Source organism: Grus americana, chromosome 1, assembly GCF_028858705.1.
Source record: "Grus americana isolate bGruAme1 chromosome 1, bGruAme1.mat, whole genome shotgun sequence".
NCBI classification, from domain to species: domain Eukaryota; kingdom Metazoa; phylum Chordata; class Aves; order Gruiformes; family Gruidae; genus Grus; species Grus americana.
Genome location: NC_072852.1, coordinates 194,818,120 through 194,841,693, shown reverse-complemented (window position 1 = coordinate 194,841,693; position 23,574 = coordinate 194,818,120). Strand labels below are relative to the sequence as shown.

At 40.2% G+C, this 23,574-nt stretch overlaps 2 protein-coding genes across 8 annotated transcripts in view; one reads left to right on the top strand and one right to left on the bottom strand.

Moving 5' to 3' along the window:
* Positions 1 to 6,553: 6,553 nt before the first annotated feature.
* On the bottom strand, positions 6,554 to 7,811 carry LOC129213580 (atherin-like). The gene is made up of 2 exons (XM_054843878.1): positions 7,717 to 7,811; positions 6,554 to 6,953 (listed from the first exon to the last, which is right to left on the bottom strand). Exons 1-2 carry the CDS (start codon positions 7,803 to 7,805, stop codon positions 6,554 to 6,556), a joined length of 489 nt encoding a protein of 162 aa, XP_054699853.1. The 5' UTR covers positions 7,806 to 7,811.
* The window catches only part of PDS5B (PDS5 cohesin associated factor B), a 118,409-nt gene continuing 101,751 nt past the window's right edge, over positions 6,917 to 23,574 (top strand). For 4 of the 7 annotated variants that reach the window (XM_054843866.1, XM_054843846.1, XM_054843856.1 and 1 more), the window contains exon 1: positions 6,917 to 7,080. The gene's annotated coding sequence lies outside the window, so the exon portion shown is untranslated. Of the gene's footprint in view, positions 7,081 to 7,529; positions 7,550 to 7,736; positions 7,771 to 8,433; positions 8,632 to 23,574 lie in introns of those variants that run through there. The other 3 variants (XM_054843839.1, XM_054843810.1, XM_054843829.1) reach the window with 3 other exon arrangements.

The window sequence follows — 23,574 nt, the reverse complement described above, 5'->3', positions numbered from 1 at the left end:
AGCATTGCTTAAGAATATTTAGGTTACATACTCTCCCTCTCCCACCTCCTATCCTACATCTCAATTAAGGATGGAAAGCACTTAAATCAATTAAAGGTAACTCAGAGGAGAAACTAATTTAATTCACTGACAAACTGAGCTAATCACCAGGGAAAGAAAGATTTCTGGTACAGACTCCCAAAATACTAATTCTCTACTGTCATACCTGTCAGCAAGGCACTAAGGGAAGAATAGGGTTTTTTTCCTGATTACTATGGCTTTTTTAGATGCTGGCTGCCATAGGTTATAGTTGTGCGAAGTTGTAGGCATACACTGTGCTAATAGCTGGAGTGGTCAGTGAGAAGATTCCATGACATTTAGCAACAAAACAGCTGTTAAACCACATTAGAATGGAAAAAAAAACCAAACCCAAACCACAACAAACTCTACCTGGTATTAGAAACCCTAAAGGTTTGTGTATTAATGCTTTCTAATCTATTCCTATCAGACAGCAAGATGGTTAATTTTTTTTTTTAGCTATAGCGTAAAAGATGCACTGGTTGGTAGTGACATAAAGCATAATCACTTCCTGACTGCAGTAAAGAGATAGATTCTCTTTCGGAACATTAACAATCTAAATGATGTTTTTTACTCCTGTGGCTACTGTACTGAAACATTTTATTACTCTCTTCCCATACATGTTTCTGAAGGCACCGACCTCTTTAGGATCCCATCTGAAGAAGAGAGGTCAGAGATAATGATATATCTACAGTTGACTTGAGATGGCACATTTTGGGAAGCAGTAATAGTTTTTGTTTTAATAGAAAGACTTAACTTTAGTAAGGTCATTTAATCTTACTAGTGTCCCACTGTAGCTGTTAACTATTACACGAAGAGAGCAGAGGAGTAGATGGAGTAAAAGGCTTCCTGCAGTCTTCACCTTGAAAAGTAACATATCATCTCTAGGGTTTTTTGGGGTTTTTTTTGAAATATCATATAGTACTTAATGACTCTTGTCTTTTTATTGGAAAACAAGCACAGGACAGACACAGATATTTTTGGCAGAGTCAGACCTGTTAGCACTGATGTTAAAGTGGGGCTTACTAAACTTTAGAATTAATATTGCACATATATTAAAGCTGGTAGCTTCTGAGCATCACTGTCTTATTCAGCTGTTAGATTTTTGTTTACAAGGAGACAGAGTTGGAAACAGCACTCACAGAGTCTAAAAATTCCAGTCATCTTAAGTCACTGTTTCCATGTGGCTTCCTTGCAAATTACTTAAGGGACATATGAGATACTAAAATTAGTTGCAAAGTTAACTCATGTTCATATAAATATCAGCCATTTAGTTGAAGAGCCAACACTAATAAATGGGCTGTGTTTTCTTTTTCTGAGACAAATCACTATGCCTGCAAGTTGAAGGTGTTTATAGGCACTAACTGTCCTTCCTACATGGCAAAAACCCCTTTCAGTGTGGAGGGCTCAGTATATAAATGACACTTACTTCATTTGAACTGTTCTTCTAGTAAAATATTTTTGATGCAATTGTTCAAGAGTCATAAGAGAAACAAACAGAAAGGAAAGGTGGTTATACCTATACTGGAAACAAAAGTATGCTTTTTACAAACTTGCTATGTTAAGGAAATTTAGATAAGTGTGGTAAAAAAAGAAAAAAATGCACCCTTCTATTTCTTAAACTTTTTAAATTTTTACTTTCTGTTCTGCCTTGATTTTGCCCAAACCATCTATAAAGAAACATAGGCTACTGTAGGATTCAGTTAAGTGGTTTTGATTTCTCTTTGATAACTCATGTAACATTAGAAATGTAACTTGTAGTTTGCATTCAAATGCAAACCCCATCAACTGGCTTCCATTCAAATTCTTTATTATTTGTGCTGGCCCTTCATTAGACTGTGGTGATGACTGTATGGAGGGATTTGCTCAACAGTTACTCTTAAGTCACATAATGTTAATCTATAGGTAGGGAAGTCAATAAAACAATTCACAACTTACTGCTATTAAAAACAGGTGTTCTTGGTCTCTGCTGTGTAGTCCCTCCCTTCTCCCTTGTGATAGTTCACCCTCCTGTGAGCTGACTGAGCTTGCTGGCCAGGACAGAGTTTTGTAAGATGGTTAAGCTAAAATATCTGCTTCTCCTGGGGCAGGGGGGGTGGGAAAGAAAAAAATCAAAGATTTTGCTCCCTCCAATCTATTCCTTCCCTTGTTCTGCCTGGACTGTAGGATTTTGTTAGGAAATTTTAATATTATACTGTAGTGAATCAGTAAGGATTGCTGAGGTCTACAGCACTGAGTCATTCTAGGACCCAGCTTCCTTCCAACCTTTCTTCATCCCACAGTGGGATGCTGGGGTGGTTTGAAAAATCTATGTAATTTCTCACCTGTCTGTTCAGTCCTTTGAGGTATATCTTAGAGCTCCTATTTAAATAAAGGTATGACTGATAGAGTTAGGGTGTTTGTCTGTTCTGTTTTGAAGTATCCTTAAAGTTGATATGTCTTCATACACTTTGGTTCAAGTCCATGAGTGAAAAAATGGAGGGGCTTAAAGGCAAAACATATAGAGAGATTCATACATGCAAATGCCTCAGGGTTACTGTAATGAGGAAGGAGACACAGTAAAAATATTTAGTGAATCTTATGGTGGTGATATTACCTTGACAGTTGTTCCTGCTCTTCACACTGAAAGGCCAATACCATAAAAGAGTAAGATCACTGTGCACTTGGATAAACATAATGTCATGGGAAAGTGCCAGCATAGTTTCTGTGAAGGGAGATATTGACACAGTCACAGAATTCCAGCAGGTTTGTGAGCCAGGAAGTATGTGGACAAAGACAAACCAGGGAACATACTTGTATTTTCAAAAAGCATTTGTGCGAGTTCCTCATGAAAAGCAGTTAAAGTTAGCATGGAATTCTGAGTTACAAGTCTGGTTGAGGGATGGAAGCAGACAGTACTTGTTAATGGTTACTTTCCAGAGTGAAGAAAAGTCAGCAATGCTGTACTTCAGAAATGTTTGGGTTTACTGTTGTTGTTTTATGCAACAATCTTTGGTCTTTATCAGTGACCCGGAGAAGGGGGTGCACACTGAATGATACTTGGATGGTGTTAAACTCTTTTGGGTAGTCAAATGCTGTGCTGGTAGAAGGAAGTCTAGAAGGCCTCAGAAAGCTGAATGGGTAAAAAAAAAGGCAGATAAGCTTTGAAGTAGATCAGTGTAAGGTAAAGTATAGAATTACCTGTCAATCCTGGAAGTTTAAATTCATGAAGTCTGGAAGTTGCTGTTGTCAGCTCTCTGAAATCTTTGGCTCAAACTACAACAGCAACCAAAAAAACCCACTAAACAACAGAGATGTAAGGCATCATCAGAAGAGTACTGAGAGTGAGGCAGAAGGCAGTTTGCTGCTCTGTTGGAAATCCCAATGTACTGTCTTGTATGCAGCTTGCAGTTCTGGTCTGCAAGGACACAACAACTTTAAAGAAGGTATTGAGAAAGATAACTAAAATGATTCAAGGGGAGATATCAGCAGTCTGACAAAGTAGGGACTGAAAGGGTTTGGATTCTGATTGTGAGAAGACAAGGCTGAGCAGCATAGGATGAAATTTTACAAATCAAGAAGGCCCTGTTTAAGGTGAATGCAGAAATAGGGTTCTTGACACAATGTGTAGTGGGCTTCTATAATCTGCTGCCTAAGTGGGCTAGAAAATACACAGTGTCAGCAGGTTCAAAAAGGGGTTAGACAAGTTAGTGGACAACAGGTCCATAAATGGATTCTAAAGAGAATAGATAGGTTTACCTATTGTACATGTACAAACCAGACATGTAGTATCCCTGTTACAGCAACTGTAGATGCTGGGATAAGCAGGTCTCCCTAATTAGTATTTCCTTTGCTATTATTCTCATTTTATACAGCAGAATGCTACTACCTCGAATTTTGCATTTAAGTTCCCTGCATTTGGTGAAATTGCAGGGACCAGCAAACTGGAAATGCAAGGTATGGGTCTCACTCTCGGAAAACTATGTCGCTGATGGTGGTGCCACTGCTGGTTACCAAATACTGGGCTAGGTCAACTATTGGTTTTACTCAAAAGGACATTTTCATTGTTGAGAAGATTTGGTGTATTTCTAAGGTACAAAGCTGTCCTTGTCCCTGTTAGTCTGCTATTTTTGAACAGTGTTTTTACAGACAGCTGGGAGAAGAATACTGCTGTGTAGGGTGTTCTTTGACTGGGATGTTCATCACTGTTGCTTGAACACTGAGACGTGAGCAGTGTCTTCAACGCACACATTCTGTGTAAAAGATCTGGTCTTTGAAGTTCTGTGGCACTGGCTTTCTCTACGTGTCATCCTGTAAGCAAAATACTGTTTTGTGCAAATATTTTGAATCCTTGTTAAGTATACAGTTTCTGAAAGTAGCATACATTTATCCCTACTTTTGCCTGCACTTTCAGAGGTGGCCAATCTAGTAAAAAAGAGTCTGCTTACAGTCATCGGTGCCCTGTGAGACGTGACGTTTCTTGTGGGAGAGACCGTGTCCGCCCTGGGGAACGTGGCCAGCGCTTGCACAGATTGCAGGGGGCAGCTCATTTAGCACCTCATCGAAAAGGGACGGGGTACTTGTTACTCCTTGTAGTAAAAATATCGGTCCTTAACACTGGCCAGATTATTTTCTGAGGACACTCCTGCGCAACACGTCTAGCTAAACCAACAAACGAGTGTGTGAGGTCTTAGCGGCTTGCCGGTTAGTTGATAGATTTCGCCGGCGCTGAGGAACGGCAGCTCCATGCTGCCTCCTGCCGCCCGCGGCACCGAGCCGGCCTCGGCCTCGGCCTTGCGGCGCCTCCTCACGGCGCGGCCGCCCAACGGCCGCCCCCAACCGCCGCTGGGGCGGGGGCCGGAGTGCCGCGGGCCGCTGCCACCTCCGTTGGCGCGAACCGGCCGCGGGGTAACGGCTGTGGCCGGCGGGCTGAAGGCGAGCGAGCGGCTCCCGACCGGCGGCGGGAGCGGTGTCGAACGGGCTCCCTCCTGAGGGCTGCGCACGCTACTGCGGCGGGGCGCCGGCGGCCGAGCGCCCGTCACGTAACGCGGCGCCTGTAGCGAGCACCGTGCTGCGGGGTTCCGCGCTTCGACGGCCGCGAAACCGAGAGGGGGTGGAAAAAGGAAGGAATGAAGAATTACCTCCAAAATGTTGATTTCTGAAATGTTAAAGAGTCTCAGTGCAGGCACAAAATGAAGGGCAGAGCATAACTGGGGAGAGGCCTCCGTTACACAGCACCTTGTTCTACCCTCCAGGCATCCTGACAGGAGCTGAAAGTGTAACCTGCTTCATCAATAAAATGGAGCAAAATATTTGCATACGAAGTATGACAGCACTGTAGTTATTTTCACAGTTATGCACCTGGTTTTGTAGTTTCAATAGCTGTATGAATATTTAAGTTTCCTGCTGGTTTGTAAGTATCCACGCACACCCGTGCAAGTGCTCCATAGAAAGATGTGTTCCCCAACCTAAGATTTTATATCTAGGTAAGATGGCAAGGGGGGGATTGAGCGGAAATTGTTCAATCTGCATGAAAAAATTATATCCTTGCCTGCAAGTGCAGGATCCTTCCCAGTAATAAGTCATACAAAATTGTCAGGCAAAGTATTCCTCTTTTCTGCCCGTGCAGTTGCACTTTTGTTTTCAGGAAGAGGAGGGCAAACCCAATTCACCCAAAAATGTAAACAAGGGGAGTTTGGGGGGGCTGAAAAGTAGTTTTTGTGTAATAGTTCTGGCGATTTATCCTGGTAGTCTTCATTAGAAGATGAGGTTATTTAACTTAGTTTAAAACTTGAATGAAAGTAAGGCAAGCTGGTTACAATGTGTTAGCAAGTTCAGAAGGCGTGAGGGAACTTAGTTAAAGATTTAAAATACTAGTTACAATGTCTTGGCTAACACGCTATTCAAGTATGTTTCTCACACTAGACAAAGCTCTGAGTGTATTTCAGCAGATCTGCTAAGTATGATTTATGTTTTTCAAATAATAATCTAAACACTTCCATGTTTTCCTGATAATGTCATTCATAAATGCAGCAGTGAGAAGAAATTACGTCACTTTTCTGTTTGCGTTTTCCTGTATGGGCACCCCTGAAACTCTTGCACTCACTGAAGCAAAACCAAAGGGTTTGGTGAGCGATTTCTGCTACTTTTTCTGCTCTTTCTCCGCAGTTAACTGACTTTATTCCTTATTGTTTTACAACAATCCTTTAATAATCCGTGTCGTTTGGGGGACATACCTATTTCACTAATCTGCACAGTGCACATCAGCAGATACTCGGCCGTAGTTCGGCTGTCAGCTGCCCACCCGGTACCCTCCCGCCTCGGGCCGTTTGCTTTATCCGCTGGTCACGGTCTGTGATTCTGTAAGTGCTGCAGTTTACGCGGCCCGGACTGCTGAAGTCAGGTGCTCTGCCAGCCTGGAAACCCCGCCGTCGTATTTCCAAACCTAGTTCCTCCCTTTTGGAAAGGATCCGTGCGGTGCTCTGCAACTACGGATGGTCTTTCGGGAAAGGCAGGCTTAGCGGCAGGCTTCCCCCCCTGGAACGCGAGGGCTTTCTTGGGCCCCGGGGCTCGAGCAGGCAAGGGGAGGGGTCGTGACTTTTAACACCCCACCCCCTTCTCCGGCCCCTTCGTCGCCTGGCAGCGGTGCTCTGCGGCTCTCGCCGGCGGCGGCGCGGAGGGCAGGGCCCCTTGGGCCACGCGGGGGGCCGGGGCGCGGCGGGCCGCCGTTGCGGGGAGCGCTGGCCGCGGGCCCTGTGACCGGCGGCTCCGGCCGGTGCCTGCGCGTGTCGGCCGCGCGAGCCGGCAGGGGGCGCTGCTGCCTCGCTCTGGCTCCGCTTGCTTCCCTCGGCGGTTCCATTGGAGCAGCCGGAGACAAGTTGGCGCCATTTTGAAGCCGACAGGGGGACCGGGGCGAGCTGCGGAAGGGGAGGGGGTTAGAGGCGATTGGCTGCGGCTACGGCGGCAGCTCCTCTCCGAGCCCGGAGCAGCGGCAGCGCGGAGCGGACCCGCCTGGGACCAGCGAGGAGCGGCGGCTGCGGCGGGGTAAGGAGCTCGGCACCTCGGCCGCGGTTACCCCCACCCCGTCCCCGCTCCATTTTCCTTTCTCTGGGGCGGGGGCGGGGGGGTGCCCGCTCGGACCGAGCTCCGCGGCCAGCGCTGGAAGAGGGGGAGCGTGGCGGGGGGGGGAGCCCTCCCCTTGGCCCGTAGCGGAGCCCCCCCTTCCCATCCCCCTCACCCCTTCGCGGGGCTGTTCCCCTCCCCCCTTTCCCGTGGCCGGCGTCACAAATTAAATTTGCCGCTCCCCCGCCCCCCCTCCCCCCCCCGCCCCGGGCGCGGCGGGGCCCCGCGAGGGGGTGACCTTGGCGGGGGTGCGCGCTGCCCCTCGCTCGGCGCGGGGGCCTGGGGGTCACCCCCGCCCCCCCCAGGTGGCCCGGCGGGCGGTGTCGCGCGCTCAGCGCCGGTGGCTCCTCGCGGCGGGGGAGGGTAGCGGCGGGGCTGCTCGCCCGTTGTGGTGAGTGATCGCCGCTCCCGCGGGTGTCCCCTCCCTGCCCCTTGCAGCCGGCCTAGTCCCCGCTCGGGCTGCACCGGGGCTCCCGCCGCCTCGCGCTGCTGCCCGGGCTTGGCGAGGGGACACCTCCCCCCCCCCTTCCCGCCCGGTTCGGTCTCTCCGCTCCGCACTTAGCAGTGATCCTCAGCCTTGAGGAGGTGGCGGCCGTCGAGGACATCGGTTTGGTGGGTCCCTGCTTGTGCGAGCCCGTTTCTTTCATGCTGGCTTCCCCCCCCCCCCCCTTCTTTCTTTTTCCCTCCCCCTTTGCATCAGGCTCTGTTAGCGCTCGGGAAGGAAGGGGGGTGGTGGTTGCCGCCGCCTGGTAGATGAAAAACTATGAATTTTACATCTGAATTGCCAGATGGAGAATGGTTAATTTATAGGTTATGTATTGTTTACGTTGAGAGCGTCTGGTCAGGAATCTAGGTCTGTAACTTCATCCCGCTGCAAATAAATCACTATCTGTTCTTCAAAACAAATCAACAATTAATGACGGTGAACAATCCTGGAAAATTAAACTGCAGCAGACTAGCTCCTACAGAGCTGGATTTTGTCGTGCAAGCCTTATTCTGACTTTTATGTTTGCTTCCTGCACGGTTGCTTACGGAAAGCTGTGATTATTTTGTTAGGCGTTCTGTTTTCCCATTTAACACAACTGCTGAAGTATTCTCTTGTTGGTCTTTGTTTTGTGCTTGCTGGGTAGGGTAGGTGCTTTGGCTGTAACTGATTTGTCTTTGCTGGGGATGCGATAGAAGGAGCATTGAAAATGAGTGACTTTATTTGAGTTGAAAATGGGTGTCGAATCACACTTTGGGAAGGAGATAAGATGATGTGCATTCCTTCAGGTTTTCTCCTTCCAAACTAGTGGAATTGTTCCATTTTCAGTTGATGCAAATTTTACTTGGTATGTCTTGTATGTAATATAAAATATGCTCTAAATATTATATGTACTTGTATGAAGTAATACCTCAAAAAGATGTGAAACAGCTGAATGTGTGCTATGCTCAGACTCCCCTAAAAGAAAACGGAGAGTGACAGACAATCAGGTAAGATAGTTTAACGGAGGTGTGTGTATTGTGTTCATCACCAGCATTTGAAAGCATGTACTACTGAAGAAAGTAGCTTAGTACTTTAGTACTTGCATGACATCGTGTGTCTCTGTTTGAAGCGAGATTGTACTTTGTTACAGTGAGGTGGGGGGTGTGCAGTGCGTGTGGTGTTATGTTTGTTTTGGCGTTTTTTTAAATATAGTTCTTATACAGTAGTATTTGCCTATGTGACTCTTGCATTCTTTGTACTAGTTACTATACAAGCTGGATAAACTGTAGGTCAGTTTTTGATGAAACAGCTAAATAAAATAAATTGAAATGGAAAATCATATGTGTATAATGTTTGCACTCTAAATTTTTTGTGTGCGTCGTATAAATATTCGGTTTAGACCGTATCTAGAAAGCTTACTTATGGACTTAAATTGAGCAAGTCAGCTAAGTCATTATTAGGCTGTAATTAAAAATATAAAAACCAACAGTCATTGCTAGTGTTTGGAAAAGCATAGTAGTGAAATATGGGCATGACTGCAGGCATTATCCACTTTTGGCTGTAGAACAGGAGGCTCTGTTACCTTCTGTAGATTGAGAGATGCATTTTCTTTTGGGATGCGTTGCCTTCTACCAGGCACTCAGGTTATACTTTTTTCGTCTCTGTCTCTTCCTTTGTCCAGTCACACAGTTTATACTCATACAGAAGAGTAAGACATTGTATGGGTATGTGTAGGAGTCTTTTAGTAAGGAATTTTAATGTAAAGAGTTTTGAAGTAAATGTTTTTTCTTTAAGCCTGATTTTGGAAGAGGTGATAAAGGCTACTTGTTGCACAAGGAGAATTTTCACAGGAGCAATGAATAAGAAAATGTGAAGCTGAACAGTGAAGCATGCAAAGTAAGAAATGGAGGAAAACATGATACTACAACTCATTACTTTTCCCTACCAGTTTCATTCTAATATCCCTTTCTCTTAATATTATTTACTCAAATACATATCTTCCTCTTCCTTGACATAGTTCCTCCTGCCCCCCTTCAGAAAAGTTCCTTTATTAGAACCAAAAAGTAGTTCTGGTGTGTGTGGTACTGACAAGTGGTAAGATAGTGTATCATACTCCTTTTAACAAGTTTCTACAGTAATGATGTTTTTACTCTTAGCACAAAATGTCAATACTGCAACCTGAAATAATCTTTGGAAGGGCTGAGAGACTATTGGAGGCTTTCAGTCAGTTTTGAAACTAACTGGTAAGGGAAAACTGAGGAAACTTTTTAAAAAAGAATGTGTTAGTGTGATGATCCTTGGTGGTGAAGTGTTGTGTTGATTTACCAGATTTATAGATCCTCTGGACTATTTGAACAGCATTGATAGATCCTGGAAGGAATCACATGCAGGCTTTAAAGAATTGCAAAATAGATACTTCAAGAAAAAATAAAAATATCCCCTTGTCCTCAGAGGTCGAACATCTAAAAGTTAAGACTGTGCATGTATGTAAATGACATAATTACTGCTCTTCCATTGGTGAAATCTTCAGTTGAATGTAGTCTCATAGATAACTTGATTATTTTTTTTCTGCTTAGTTCTGATATTTAAGTAATATATATCAATAGTGCAGTGTATGAATGAAAAGAAACTTTGTTATTTTAGCAAGTTAGTGGTTTATTTCAAAAACTCTTTGGAACACTTTGGATTCCACAATAAAAATGCTGTTAATGTGAATAACTACTGTGACGCATCTAACTTGAAACAATTCCATAAAATAAAACTAATAGTTTAACTTGTTTTTTAAGAATCAAAATGTTAACACCTCCACACTTTTTAAAGGTTATTACTGTCTGTCTCTGCATATACTGCTTTTCAACCTTTTCTGAAGTGTGAGGAAGTCCTTGAAGTAGATTCTGAGGATTAAGACCTCCATTACTTTGTCCCCATCTGTGGAATTTACTCTTTCACATCCTGTCCCAAGCATTGGAAAAACCTCCTGCATCATTCTGCTTGTTTTATACTGCCTGATCTTCAGCTCTGTTATTTCAGCTCATGACAACTTTGATATTAATATGCTTTAAGAAATAATAAGGAAAAAAAGTGCCAGAACTCATTGGGAACAGATGGGCATGTTTGTACTAATCATCTTGTGTCTGTCACCATTTATATGGTATACCATAACCAGGGATCAGGACCCCATCTGGGGTTTTCTAATTTAGATCCTGTTCTTTAAAGATGGATTCCAGACAATACTAACTGTGTGTACTTTTTCTCTGACTTAATTAGAAATCCTCGTGGATGCTTCTGCTGCTGAAGTGAGATGCTTCACTTGCTTCCTTTTTAATGGACAAAAAAGACACACAGTTAGCAGTCAAAAGTGTTATTGTCTTAATTGCTTCCATTGTGTAGTCACCTAAACTACATTTTGTAGCTCTTTTAAAGAGGACTAGATTCAGCTAAAGCATAATTGTTAACCACTTAGAAAGTAACTGTTGAGTGAGGTTTTCCACCTTTTGTGTAAGTATGCCAATTGGTTGTCCACAACTTCTTTCAAAGCAGCCTCTGTTTCTCTCAAGACGTCCCTGGTGTATCCACATTGTAGCTTGATTCAACATCAAGAGTCAGGATTCTAAGTCTTAAAAAGGAGGGGACACACCCCCCCCAACTAACAACTACTTAATTTTTTTAAAACAAAGGAGGGGAAAAAAAACCCCAGTTATCCACACTGAGTGCAAACACATTGCTCGTGAAGTCTTAAAAAAAAAAAAAAAAAAAATCTACATCACAACTTTCTGCATGTAATCTTTGAGCCACCTTGAGTTTGACTGTTCAACTTCTGTTGGTACTGTGTTGATACTCAGATGTAGAGTTTCAATGAAGACAATCAGATTTCTGGGAAATCTTTGGCACTACATTTGTTAGGTTTCTGTTCTTAACAAAAAACAATTGAGATGAGTTGTCACTTACGAAAAGTGAGCAGAAGATACTTTATGGAAACTTTTTATTATCTTTAGGGATTTTTTTTTTTTTCCCCTGCATCTACCTACTTAAAATTAGAAAGAGTTTTCATGGGGAAAATGTACAGAGGTGCTAGGTGATTTACTGTTAGGTGTGATACTGTCTCTGGTAATCAATTCGTTGTTTGACAGTTCAGTATGAAGCATTGTGTGTAGTTCATTCCTGTACATAGAAACAAAGTGTATGGAAGAGACTACAGCTTTTTGTGCCATCAGTTTGTGAAAGCTTTTGTGCGGGATGATGCCTATGGACGCTCTGTGCCACCTAGAACTTTACAAAGGTCTAAGGGAGACAAATCGTGGACACCTAATTCATGGTATATCGTTAAGTTTAGATTGAGTTTTCTTCCTCTGAGAGTATGAACTAGTCAAAATAAGGTTCATTTTGCTTTCCTGGTTTCTGTAAATGAAAGAAAGAATGGATAAGCCCAATGATAAACTCATCAGAGGATTTATGAGGAGAGTTTTTCAGAGAGATAGCAAGTAGGAGATGCATTTCCCTTCCATTTGCCTGTCTTAGATTATCCGTAGTTCTTGGGAGCATTTCTGTAACTGAGGGAATTAAGAACAGAGATTTTCATCTGTGCACAACTTTTGGAAAGAAATATTCTGTTCTCTTTTTAATGACTGGCACTTTGAGAACTTGAAACATTTTGAAAGTCTTCTCCAAGTTACAAATGTTGCCTGTAGTAAGCTCTCCATCAGGGTGTTCCTACAGTGTTATATATGAGCACATCTAGAGTAACTTTTTATTTCTTAATGGACCGTTGCCCCCTTAATCTTCTATATTACATTCAAAAATGTCTTAAAACAATATGTAAATTGCAATTTCTTTTTAAAAATAAGAAACCGTTTTAATTCATTTCTGTCCTCGTAAGTACATGTTACAGTAGTCTTTAGTTATGATTTATATATAATTTTTTTCAACTTGCTGTATTTAGGAATTAAAGTTGCAAATTTTCCAAAACCTGGAAAATGTGAAAGGAATTGACAGAGGACTGTGGGAAGGGAAAGCATATCTAGTGGTTTGGGTGATAGACTGTCACTTTGGAATACTGGAATTCTTTCTTTCTGTCAATTTCTTGTGATCCCAGATAGGTCTGTTTAACCAAACTTTCCACCAGAGCTTATTAGTAGAGTGTTGATCTCCTGGGTGACAGGCTCTAGATCCTAACTACTTCTGCATGGCTCAACAGAAGCTTTAGTTTCAGATGTAATACTGGATAACATGGTATACTTTAAAAGTTGTGCCCTAAATCTCTAACTGTGCAGGCAAAATTGGTGGATAGTTCTTAAACTTCAGTCTGTAGCTCAGATTATGCATCTATAAAATGGGAAGAATACCCATTTTTATGCATACTTTTGTGAAAGTGTTGTGGAAACAAGTTCATTTTTATGGCATGCTAACATATTACAGTGGCGAGTCCCATACAGAATCCCAGTAGGAAATGAAGTCTCTTCAGAGCATGGTTTAAATAGGGTGTAGTAAGGGACACACGTTAAATTACAAGGAGAAAAGTTGAGTAGCTTCTTTGCTTTGAATGAGAAGTTCTCTGGTGAGGGAAAAGGTAGTGAAGGATCAGGTAAATCAGCTCCTTTGTGTGTGTTCTCTTTAATACTGTGTAAGAAATCTTAATTCTGATGTTTCCTAATTCTTAATAACTGATTTTGCAACTATTTTCATACTTTTCCTGTTTCTTTTAAAGCAAACTTAGTAAACAAATTAACTGTATGGATGTGCTCCTGTGAGTCATTAGGTTGTAACCTTTAGCTACGTATAGCTGCTACTACTAATTAAATTAATGGAATGCTATTAGTAGCAATAAGTTTTTTCTCTTTTAACCAGCATTAAGTGGTATGAGGTACGAGAGCTTTTTCAGGGGATTCTTACAAATACTCATTATTGGTAGAAGGGCAGTGTAACATAGGATGATTGCACGTTGTACTGCAGGCCCTAGAAAGGACTGAGTTCTGCGGGATGTGTATTCCCCTTGCAGCTGATCCTTATGCTCTGGTCTCTCTCTAGTGACTTCTCTGTCTAGTTTGTCCTCATACCTCTTCAGACTTCTGATTCCAATCCTTCATTGTCCAGGTAAATCCTACTTTCTCTCTTATCTTGTTTAACACTTCTTAGGCTTCCGGCCTTGAGGTTCCTAAACTATGGTGTGTGGAATTTGTGTGGGGGTTTTTGAGTGGGGTTTTTTGGGTTTGTTCCCTACCTCCCATTAACTTTGATTGTCAGTTGCACGCCTTTTCCATAAACCCTAGACTTTCTACTCCATTTGCCTCATACAGCTTGTTGGTCCCTGCAGTGGAATTGGTAAAAGTGTGTCCATGCCTCAGCTGTTTCCATGCTAAGCTGAGCTTTTTTTCTTAAAGACTTAATCAAGACAGACTGCTTTTGAGCTGAAAATCTGTCTTAGGTGTGGACAAGTCCAACTTTTTCTGCTAAAGAAGCAGCAACATCTGGCTGTGAGCAGACAGGTGAATTAGTGATGGATTCAGTTGTCAAGAGGATTTACCAGAGATGTTTGTTAATCTCAAGGTTTGGCTATGTTAACCTTCTAACTTCAGGGGAATCAGGAGACAGCAGCCTATGACATGCACATGAACAGTTCTTGTACCTTAAGTAATAGGTGGAAACTCTGAACTGTCGTATCTTTATAGTATGCTTACAGTCATAGTGAAAGCCGCTATATCTATTTATTAATACTTTAAAGCTTGTTCCTTTCAATTGTAAAACCCATCCTTTAGGAATGAGTAAAGATTAGTTTCTATTGAGTTCTTTTACTGTTACCTCCTATAGATGTTACTTGTATTCCTGTTTCTATATATGGAATATAGACTAGTGGGGGTAGGGTGTGTAGGATTTTTTGTTGTTGTTTGGTTTTGGTTGTTGTGGGGTGGTGTTTTTCGGGGGGTTTTGGGTTTTTTGTAGTTGTTTTTGTTAATGCTGATGTGCTTTAGATTTCTCTCCTGGGTAGATCTTTGTCCTTCTTGGGGGTGGGGTGTTATCAGGGTATTGTGAGGAAGTGATCCAGTCTAGCAAAATGAGGTGTGTGGCCTTACTACATATCAGCACAGATCTGAGCCTGAGCAAAAGCATAACCTACAAACTAATGCACACAAAGAGTTTAGTTATTGCTGCGAATATGTCAAAATCATAGAGTATCTCAGGTTGAAAGGGACCCATCGGGATCAGAGAGTCCAACTCCCTGCTCCTTGCAAGACTACCTAAAACTAAATTATGTGACTGAGAGCGTCATCCTTGAACTCTGGCAGGCTTGATGCCATGACCACTTCCCTGGGGCGCCTGCTCCAGTGGCCTATCACCCTCTCAGTGAAAAACCTTTTCCTAATGTCCAGTCTGAACTTCCTCTGATGCAGCTTTATTCTATTTCTTCGTGTCCTAATGTGAGTGATGAGCTGCAACTGAAGGATAACTTAATATTAAGCATTAACTTGAAAAGGGAAAACAAACCATGGAGTTTGAACATGTACTATCAAGAAGGTTGGTGTAGCTGTAATAGTACATACGCTCGTGTTTTTACCTAAGCCAGGATTAAAATGTATCAATGTATATAAATTTCTGAAAGGAGGGTGCAAAGGAGATAGAGGGAGGCTCTCTTCAGTGGTGCCCAGTGACAGGACCAGAGGCAATGGGCACAAACTGAAGCACAGAAGGTTCCCTCTGAACATCAAGAAACTCATTTTCATTGTGAGGGTGACTGAGCACTGGCATAGGTTGCCCTGGGAGGTTGTGGAGTCTTCATCTTTGGAGATGCTCAAAAGCTATCTGGATGCAGTCCATAGCAACTGGCTTTCAGCGACCCTTCTTAAGCAAAGGGGTTGGACCAGGTGACCTCCAGAGGTCCCTTCCAACCTCAACCACTCTGTGAAAACACACCCACACAGGGCTAAATAATTATAAGGGATGAATAACTATTAAAATAAGTTACAGGAGTGAATAGATTATTGGCGAAGAGAGCTTGCATGATGGTCAAGCATAGAGATAGATGTCAAAAGTAAGTTAGACTTTGCAGATTGAAACATCAGAAGAGTCTTCAGCTGCAACTTTAAGTGCTTTTACTGGTAGGTTCGTGTACGATAGCAGATGATTAGACTCTGTCACCTGAAGTTTCTTCTAGTACTGTGGCCTTAAAAATCTACCACTCATGCACTTAGTTCACCTGGTTGTAGTAAGCCTTCATCTAATTTGTGCTTTGTAATCACAGTTACGTGTTCTTGCTCTGTCTTCAGGAACACAATTATTTTTTCATTCTATGGTTTTCTGTCACTTAGAAAGTTATGCCAAAAGCAAATAAAGTTGTTCTACTTAGCTGGGGGGGGGAAAGCTAAACTCATATAAGCCATCTGGGTAGACAACTTCTACTTGTAGAACACACGGCTGAATGTGATTTAGTACTAAGATTTCTGTATGTAGCCCTAGTATAAATGTTTGTTTATGATTCATATTGATAGGAGTGGATGCAGTGTTCTTTAGCACCACATCTGACTTTGCAGTGCAATACCCATGCTTTCTTTCAGGTCTTACAATTCAATCCATCCCACTAGCATTTTTTGTTTGATCTTTAGTAATTGAATCATTTGCAATAGGGTGAGAGGCATTTACTTTTGTATTTTTTAACATTGTATACAAAGTTAGGAATGGAAGAGAGTCTTGTTTATGTGTACAAATTCTGACTTGTTACTAAAGCACTTTTATTTTGGTTGTCAATCTGCAAAATTTTATAAAATGTTTTGCTTCTGTGGTAGCATGCTAGTATTCTTAATGTTTTTTGTTTTCTTTGTTTTTGTAAGAATTAGAAAGTTAATGGTAAGGCTCAATAAGGCATTTTTTGCCAAATAAATGGTGTACCGAAATAATACCAAGTGCTGTTTCCTCCCAACGGCAATAGAGTGATAAAACTCTATTTGTACCTAATGTATGTCTGTTGTCATTATCTTCTGCTTTCTATCATCTTCCCCTTATTTTCCCATGGCTTCCGTGCCACTCTTGCATGTTTTCTTTTCTCCCCTTGTGTATAAATACTACAGATGTTAGCCTTCTAAAATAACGTAATGCAAGATAGCTGAGATTTTTATGACTGTTTTTATTTGTTATGCAGTTTTGAAAATAGTTAATGTAAACAAAAGTAATAATTCCTGCCTCATTCTCCCCATTCCTTTCTGACTGTTGGAGGAAGGAAACAAATCATTCTTGCCTTACTAAATCTTAAAGTACCTTCCCTGCTAAAAGAGGATTGTGTCAACATTATGGCTGTAGACTAGTGATATTATGAAATTTTGACACCTAGGTTGGTTATCAGTTCCTCTTTTGTTTTGGAGTACCAGTCTAAGAACTTTCCATCAGTGTTTCTGGTAAAAGAAGTGTTTTGCAGAATGAAAGGTGTGCTTTTTCAAATAATTATTCATGTAGCTTACAACAGCAAGATACTAATTTCTTTTGTATGCTGATCAAGTTCTGCCATGTTCTGTTTGGATATTTTGCTTCAGTTATCAACCAGAAAGTTGTTCCAAAACTTTAATTTAAAAACTTAGAAGTCCTCCTCTAATTATCAGGTTTTCGTCATTGTCAGAGCTATTTGTCTTTAAGCTTTTATCTTACAGTGGTTTGTTTTCTTTGGGTGGGATCTTCAGTATTTCTGGTTTTTATAGTGATTTCTACCTTTCTTCCACTTATCCTTCTGACTGTCTCTTGCCTCTGTAGATGTGCTCTCCTGATGTAGTAGACTTAATTCAAATTGGAAAAAGTGTACGTAATCTCAATTATAGGTGTTGGTAGTTGTACATAGTATTCCAAGCAAGTTCTTGCCAGTAGCTTAAAATCTGTGTTAGGTTTTGGGTTTTTGTGTCTTGGGTTTGTGTTGAGGTTTTGGGTTTGTGTTTTGTTTGTTTGTTTTGAAGTATCTTGTCTAGAACTAATGTTGCATGGCACTAGTGTATAGTCTTGCAGTGATTTTTCTATGCCTGGACCTAGTCATACGACCCCCTTTCAACCCCCTGTTTTTTCCCCTTACAGTTGATTTTCTTTCAGACTTGTAGCTTATTCTCGTTTGGGGGTTCAAATGCAGTCTTTATACTTAAAAATATTTCTGTTTTTCTAATCTTTGCTTTCAGTGTTTTACTGAGTGACAGTCTGATCCATCTCTGCATCCATCCATCAACAATTTCCAATTTAATGCTTAAATGATAAAGGATTTTTGGTACCAGGAAGGTGCAAATTATTTTATCATGGACTGATCAAACATAAATTGTCCCAGGGTAGTACGATAACCTTATAAGCTATGTTTATCCCTGTATTTAAAATTCTTACTTTAGCATGCAAATTTCTTCTAAGCTCTTCAAATATTATTGACATCAAACTAGTGCAGCTGTAATGGCAGTATTACTTTTTTGCTCTGTATTATTAGTGACTGCTGCCTTTATTTTCTCGTACCATAGCTTAATTTTTAAAGTTAGTTTAAATTTTTAAAATTGAAGTCTACTACACCTTAGGTTTTTTAAATACCTTTAAAATGTTTTGCATACCACACTTGTTCATAAATTCTCTGATAGTGTCTGTGCAATTGCTTTGATTTGGAAGTGTGAAGTTCTTAAGTGTAGACATAGTAACTTCTGATTGAGTATACCTGTTAGCAATTGTCATAGGAATAAAGTTTTACCTGCTGTTTCTTTGAAAATGGGTATTCAGCTGACTTTTTAGGGTATTTCAGTATCATCTTCATATTCAATCATTACTGTGTAGTAATACCTTCCCCCCCCTTGGTTTTAGCTATTGAAGTGCAGTTTTTTTGGGTTTTATTTGTTTGTTTACAATGGCCATCTCAGTTTGGCTCCAATTCTGTCTTTATTTCTATATTTCCCAGTCTTTGTGGTGCAACTCTCCTGTCTTGAGGGCTCTGATTACTACTTACAACTTATACTAAGTGGTTGTTTGAATTCATTTAGAATGAAAACTCTCCTTGCACCCTGACCAACAGCTTAAAACTCAGTTTTGTTCGTCTGGCATGGACATTGCCTGTGACCACTGTGTTGGAATTGTGTACGTTTCCAAATTGATTCTGCTTTCAATTTGGTCCTTTCAAAACAGACACTTTATTTATGCACTGCTTGTGTCAATTTAGTATAAACATTCATGGTCTCTGAGTGTTGGCAAAATCATATTCTGTGGGATTACATACTTATGTGATGTTGTTTGTGAAACTTAAGTTTTGTCATGTGTCTATAGGTTGGAGAATAACCTGTATCCTGACTTAAGTGTGACATAGAAGGTAGTTTTGGCCATCCAACTGCATGTATGTGGCTTTCTTGATAGAAGAGGCTTTTTTATTCCAAATTTCCCACTAACAGCAGTATTCCCAGATGCAGTAATAGTTAATGAGGAGGTTCATACAAATTTCACTGCTTCTCCTCGGTATTGTATAGCTCAAATATACAGATAGAATGTGAACATTTCTTACCTTTCTGAAAACCACCTGTGTGGGTAATGTTGGTGTGTGTGACAGTTTCATGTGGTGGAATGGAAGCAGAGTTATCCTGCAGCTGATACACGTGCTATTCGTTCACTGTCTGAAATTCTGCAAGATGTCTGGAACATTTATGTTTGTGGTCTTAACTAATACTGATAGTTTGCTGAATTACACTCTCCATTTTTCTGGAGGTATAAACAGGATTGCAAGTGGGTCCCTTGACAAATGTATTTTGAACACCAGTATATCAGATTTCTCACCAGCATTAGAAAGGTGGGGTATTTCAAGGGCATCCCCAGCAGAAGCCAGGTGAATATGTCAAGGTGAGGGAAGGATTGAAATGAGTCTTCATCCACCAATGGTGGACTTAATGGGCTTTTGTGAACTTTACAATCTCTGAATCATAGAATCATTTAGGTTGGAAAAGACCTTTAAGATCATCTTGCTTAATTCTCCCCGAGTGTTGTTTGTAATAATTAAATTACCATGCTTAATTCTCAAATCTCATCAGTATTATTTCAAAGATGTGTGCCTTCAGACAAAGCACTCACATTTCAGTTTAGTACTGATTGGTTTGAGTCTTCTATATGAGCAACTGAGTTCACTTTTTTTTATTGCAGTCATAACATTAGCAAGAAGGATGGGAGACGTCTGATTTCTTGAGTTAGGTCAAAATATGCACTTTAGTTTTAATCTTGCTTAGACCATGTCCTTATTGTAGACTCCAGGTATTCTTTTGACTGCATTCTTTCCTAAACTCTATTCAAATCATCCTGAAGTATAGGCTGTCAAGGCATGGAAGTAATCAATAAAGACAATTTTTGTAAGCTTTATTATTAAAATCAAGAATCTGTAGAGAATATGTATATTGTGGCTTTTCAGAAGCTTTGGGGAAGTTTTCTTGGAGGCAAAGAATATGCTTTAATACTCTTATGCTAAAGAGTACTGTTTTCCTGAATTCGTGCTTGTATCCTAGAGGACAGGGAAACTAGCATCTTTTTAGACAGCTCTGTCAGATTTGTGATACACTGAGTTTAGTTTACTTCATCTTGGATTTATTCTTGGACATAGAGCCACTAACACTCAACTGAAGATCCTTTATGTAGGATATATGATAGAAGTATTGCAGCTTTGTCAGAGCTGAAGTGACTGTTTTTTTTTTTTTTTTTTTTAATGGAGACCATCAGGAAAACTTAACAAGAAGTGTTAGCAGCCCCTGTAATGTGACTAAACTTCATAGTATTTGATAGTGACCTTTAGTATGTGAGAAGGTTTCATCCTTTGAAGGTTAAGGTGAAATGGTCATTGTCAAAAACTTAATGGCTTTTTCTTAGACTTAATGAGACTTAACTTTATTCTCTGCACCTGCCTTTCTCTCTGCTTCTCCTCCCCACTGGCCAAGTGTTACCTTTTCACAAAATCTTCTGCATCCAAGCTGTACATTTCTGATTTTGTGAGCATAATGGCATCTTGCCCACTTGCAGCTCCTATGCATTCATTTCCATTTCTTTAAGAAATTATATTTTTGTAAAGCAAAATAGATTTATGTACTACAGGACTGGAAACACTTAGTAAGTGTATTAGCTGAAAACTGCCACGCCCCTGTCCCACTAAATTTAAGTTCAAGTCAGTTTGGATGACTTACTGTACTTTCTTTGCAATATTACCATTTTTGTTGTTTCACATACTTTTCATTCAATGTTAAACACTCTGCGAACTGGTCATAGTCTGCTTGTTACGGACTTGCCTTTTTTGAGGTTTTATATAGTATGCTTGTGTAACACCTAATAAGTAATGAGGTGGAATGTTTTCCCTAGTGTTTGGCTAACTGACAAATAAATCGCAGATGTCTATTTTACTAACATCATAGTGTCACCCTACACTCTTCTCCACTTTATGAAACAAGTAATTACACTTTTTTAATCTGAACCAGTATTTCTTTGTTCAGTTATGGTTTTACCTCTTTCTTTCTCTTCCAATTTCTATCTCCTTGTCACTTCTTTTCCTGCAGCCATGCACAGAAATAAGAAATTATAATTGTAATGCCTGCAGTCAATTTGCTTAGTCTTGGGTTGAAGTATGAAAGCTGAGATCCCACAATAACAGGGCAATTTTGTTTTTTCTTAGGTTGTTGATAGGTTTAGTGGTGAATTCTGTTATGTAGTTTCTCATCCTTTTTTAAAAAAATTAGGCTTATGTCAGTGAAAATGCTGTTTCATAAATGGCAAAAAAAGCGCAATTTTATTCTTGTCACTTTTTCTTTTTAATCACATCTGAAAAAATGCTGAAATTTACAAGTTGGGCACACGTTTTGTGGAAGCTGCAGTGTCTGCAACACCACTGGACAGAGCTGTATGCTGAGATAAGTTGGTACTGAATACTGTCTACTTGCTTAATCTTTGGGAGGCTTTCTCTGATGAAGTTTGAAAAAATCTTAGCAGCAGAAATGGGGACTTGCCTGGGATCATTTCCTAACTGATTGCAAGGAGGAGTACTATATTCTGTGTAAGTTGTTTGCAGGTTTTTTAGTGTGCATATGTGACCAGTATTGTGGCTTAATGTTTTGTTCTTTATTCTTATGTGTTAGTTCTTTTCCTGAATCCTCCATATCCTCTGTATGTTATGAAAATAACTCCTCTTGCATGGTTATTACCTGCACATCTTTTCAATTTCTGCTAAGTGTTTACTTAATATGTTAATAAAGAAACTTAATGCTGTTTGCCATATTTTCTAATGGGAGGTTTAAAAATAGTGTTTCCTAATTTAAACAGGTGTTATTACTTACGTATTGACTGTCCAAGGTTTTAATGAGACTTCTGTAGTGAAACCTAGCACTTTTCATGTCATTTACCAGGCTGAGAGTGTTAGTTCTGCCTTACAATGTGGTTCTTCATTTCAGAAGACCTTTAATTAGTGGTTTCTGTAAATTCTTGTATCAGTCCTTACGATGTATAGTGCTGCCTTACAGAGATAGGAAGCTAACATTTTCTTGATACTATGAATAACACCAGTATCTTGATTTATTGATGGTTAAGTAAACAGCATAACATAATATAACATTTCTAAAAGAGAATGGAAAGTATTAATCTAGACATTATATCTGAATCACTCCAAAAAATGACTTGGATTTACATGAGCACACTTGGTCTAACACTAAAGTTTTCTATTTTACTCAACAGCAGAAAATTAACTGCCAAGTTTCAGCTCAGAGTGTTTTTTTTAATAGCTGAGATATAACTCCTTAGCAGTATTTATTATGGAAATACATTTAATTTAGTGTCACATAATGAAAGTCTCTAACACCTAAGTCACTTCTCACATTGATCAATTGTTGTCAATCAGCTATACACAGCAGGAGTTTACCGGGATGTAAAAATTTTCTATAAGTGGCTTAAATCATTGTTATTTGTGTTTTATTAATAATCCTGCTGAAGTAAAAAGATGCCTGCCTCTTCCACTTCTGTAAGTTGCTGAGTAATCTCTGCAGAATACCTTGTATCTTTTGTGGAAATGACAGCTTGACCAATTTCTTCATACATGCTATATTGTTGAAGCAAAGTTAGTGCTCTCAAAGTCTTTGTCATGGTTTATATTTAATCATACAAGGATGTTACCTACTGAGGGGACAAAAATAAAAAAAAGTTGATATAAATAATGGAAGAAATAAAAACCAGCATGTTGATGGAGAAATAGAGCTTTGGAGTGAACTCTGTATTGTGGTTTACGAGATGAAAAAAAGATTTGACTTCCTCTCAATATTCTCTGAGACAATTTAGGGAAGATGTTCTTGGGTCTTCTAAACTGTCTTTGTATTTTTGATGGAATGGCCTATGACAATGAGAGGCCACTAGTCGCACTGCTCAATTGCAGAGAACAGATTGATGAATATTTGCTAATCCTTTTTCTTGGCTACACTTTCTTGTTGTCGGAGTGATATGAACTGTGTAAACACATGTAATTAAATGTCTACATGTTGCAACTTTCTTCCATGCCAGCAATTTATTAAATTCACTTGGGCTTCTGATAGCTCTGTGAATGTGAAGAAAGTCTTATTCCCAGCAGCTCATTGTAAAATGTCTTGCAAAGATAGATTTAAAGGTGTAAGTATTTGTATTCGTCAAATTTACATAAGCTTTCTTAAAGTTTTTATATGTAACTTAAAAATACTGATCTCAAGATGTAACTACATAAACAATTATGTATAGGTCAGTGAAAGTTCTGAAAAACAAGAATGGTGACGTTTGTAAAGGTGATCGCTTTTTCTGGTGATCTGTATCATCATGTTTGGATTCTGGATTTTAAAGAGGAGTCAATAGTAAGGCAGGAGACAGACTTGTAAGAAATAGAGGAATTGATTTGCTAAAGCTGGAAGAGATTTCTGAAAAAATATCTGAAAGATTAAGATTTAAACACATGTACAGATCTCTGAAAAAGTACTGCTGACACATGACCTCATGTA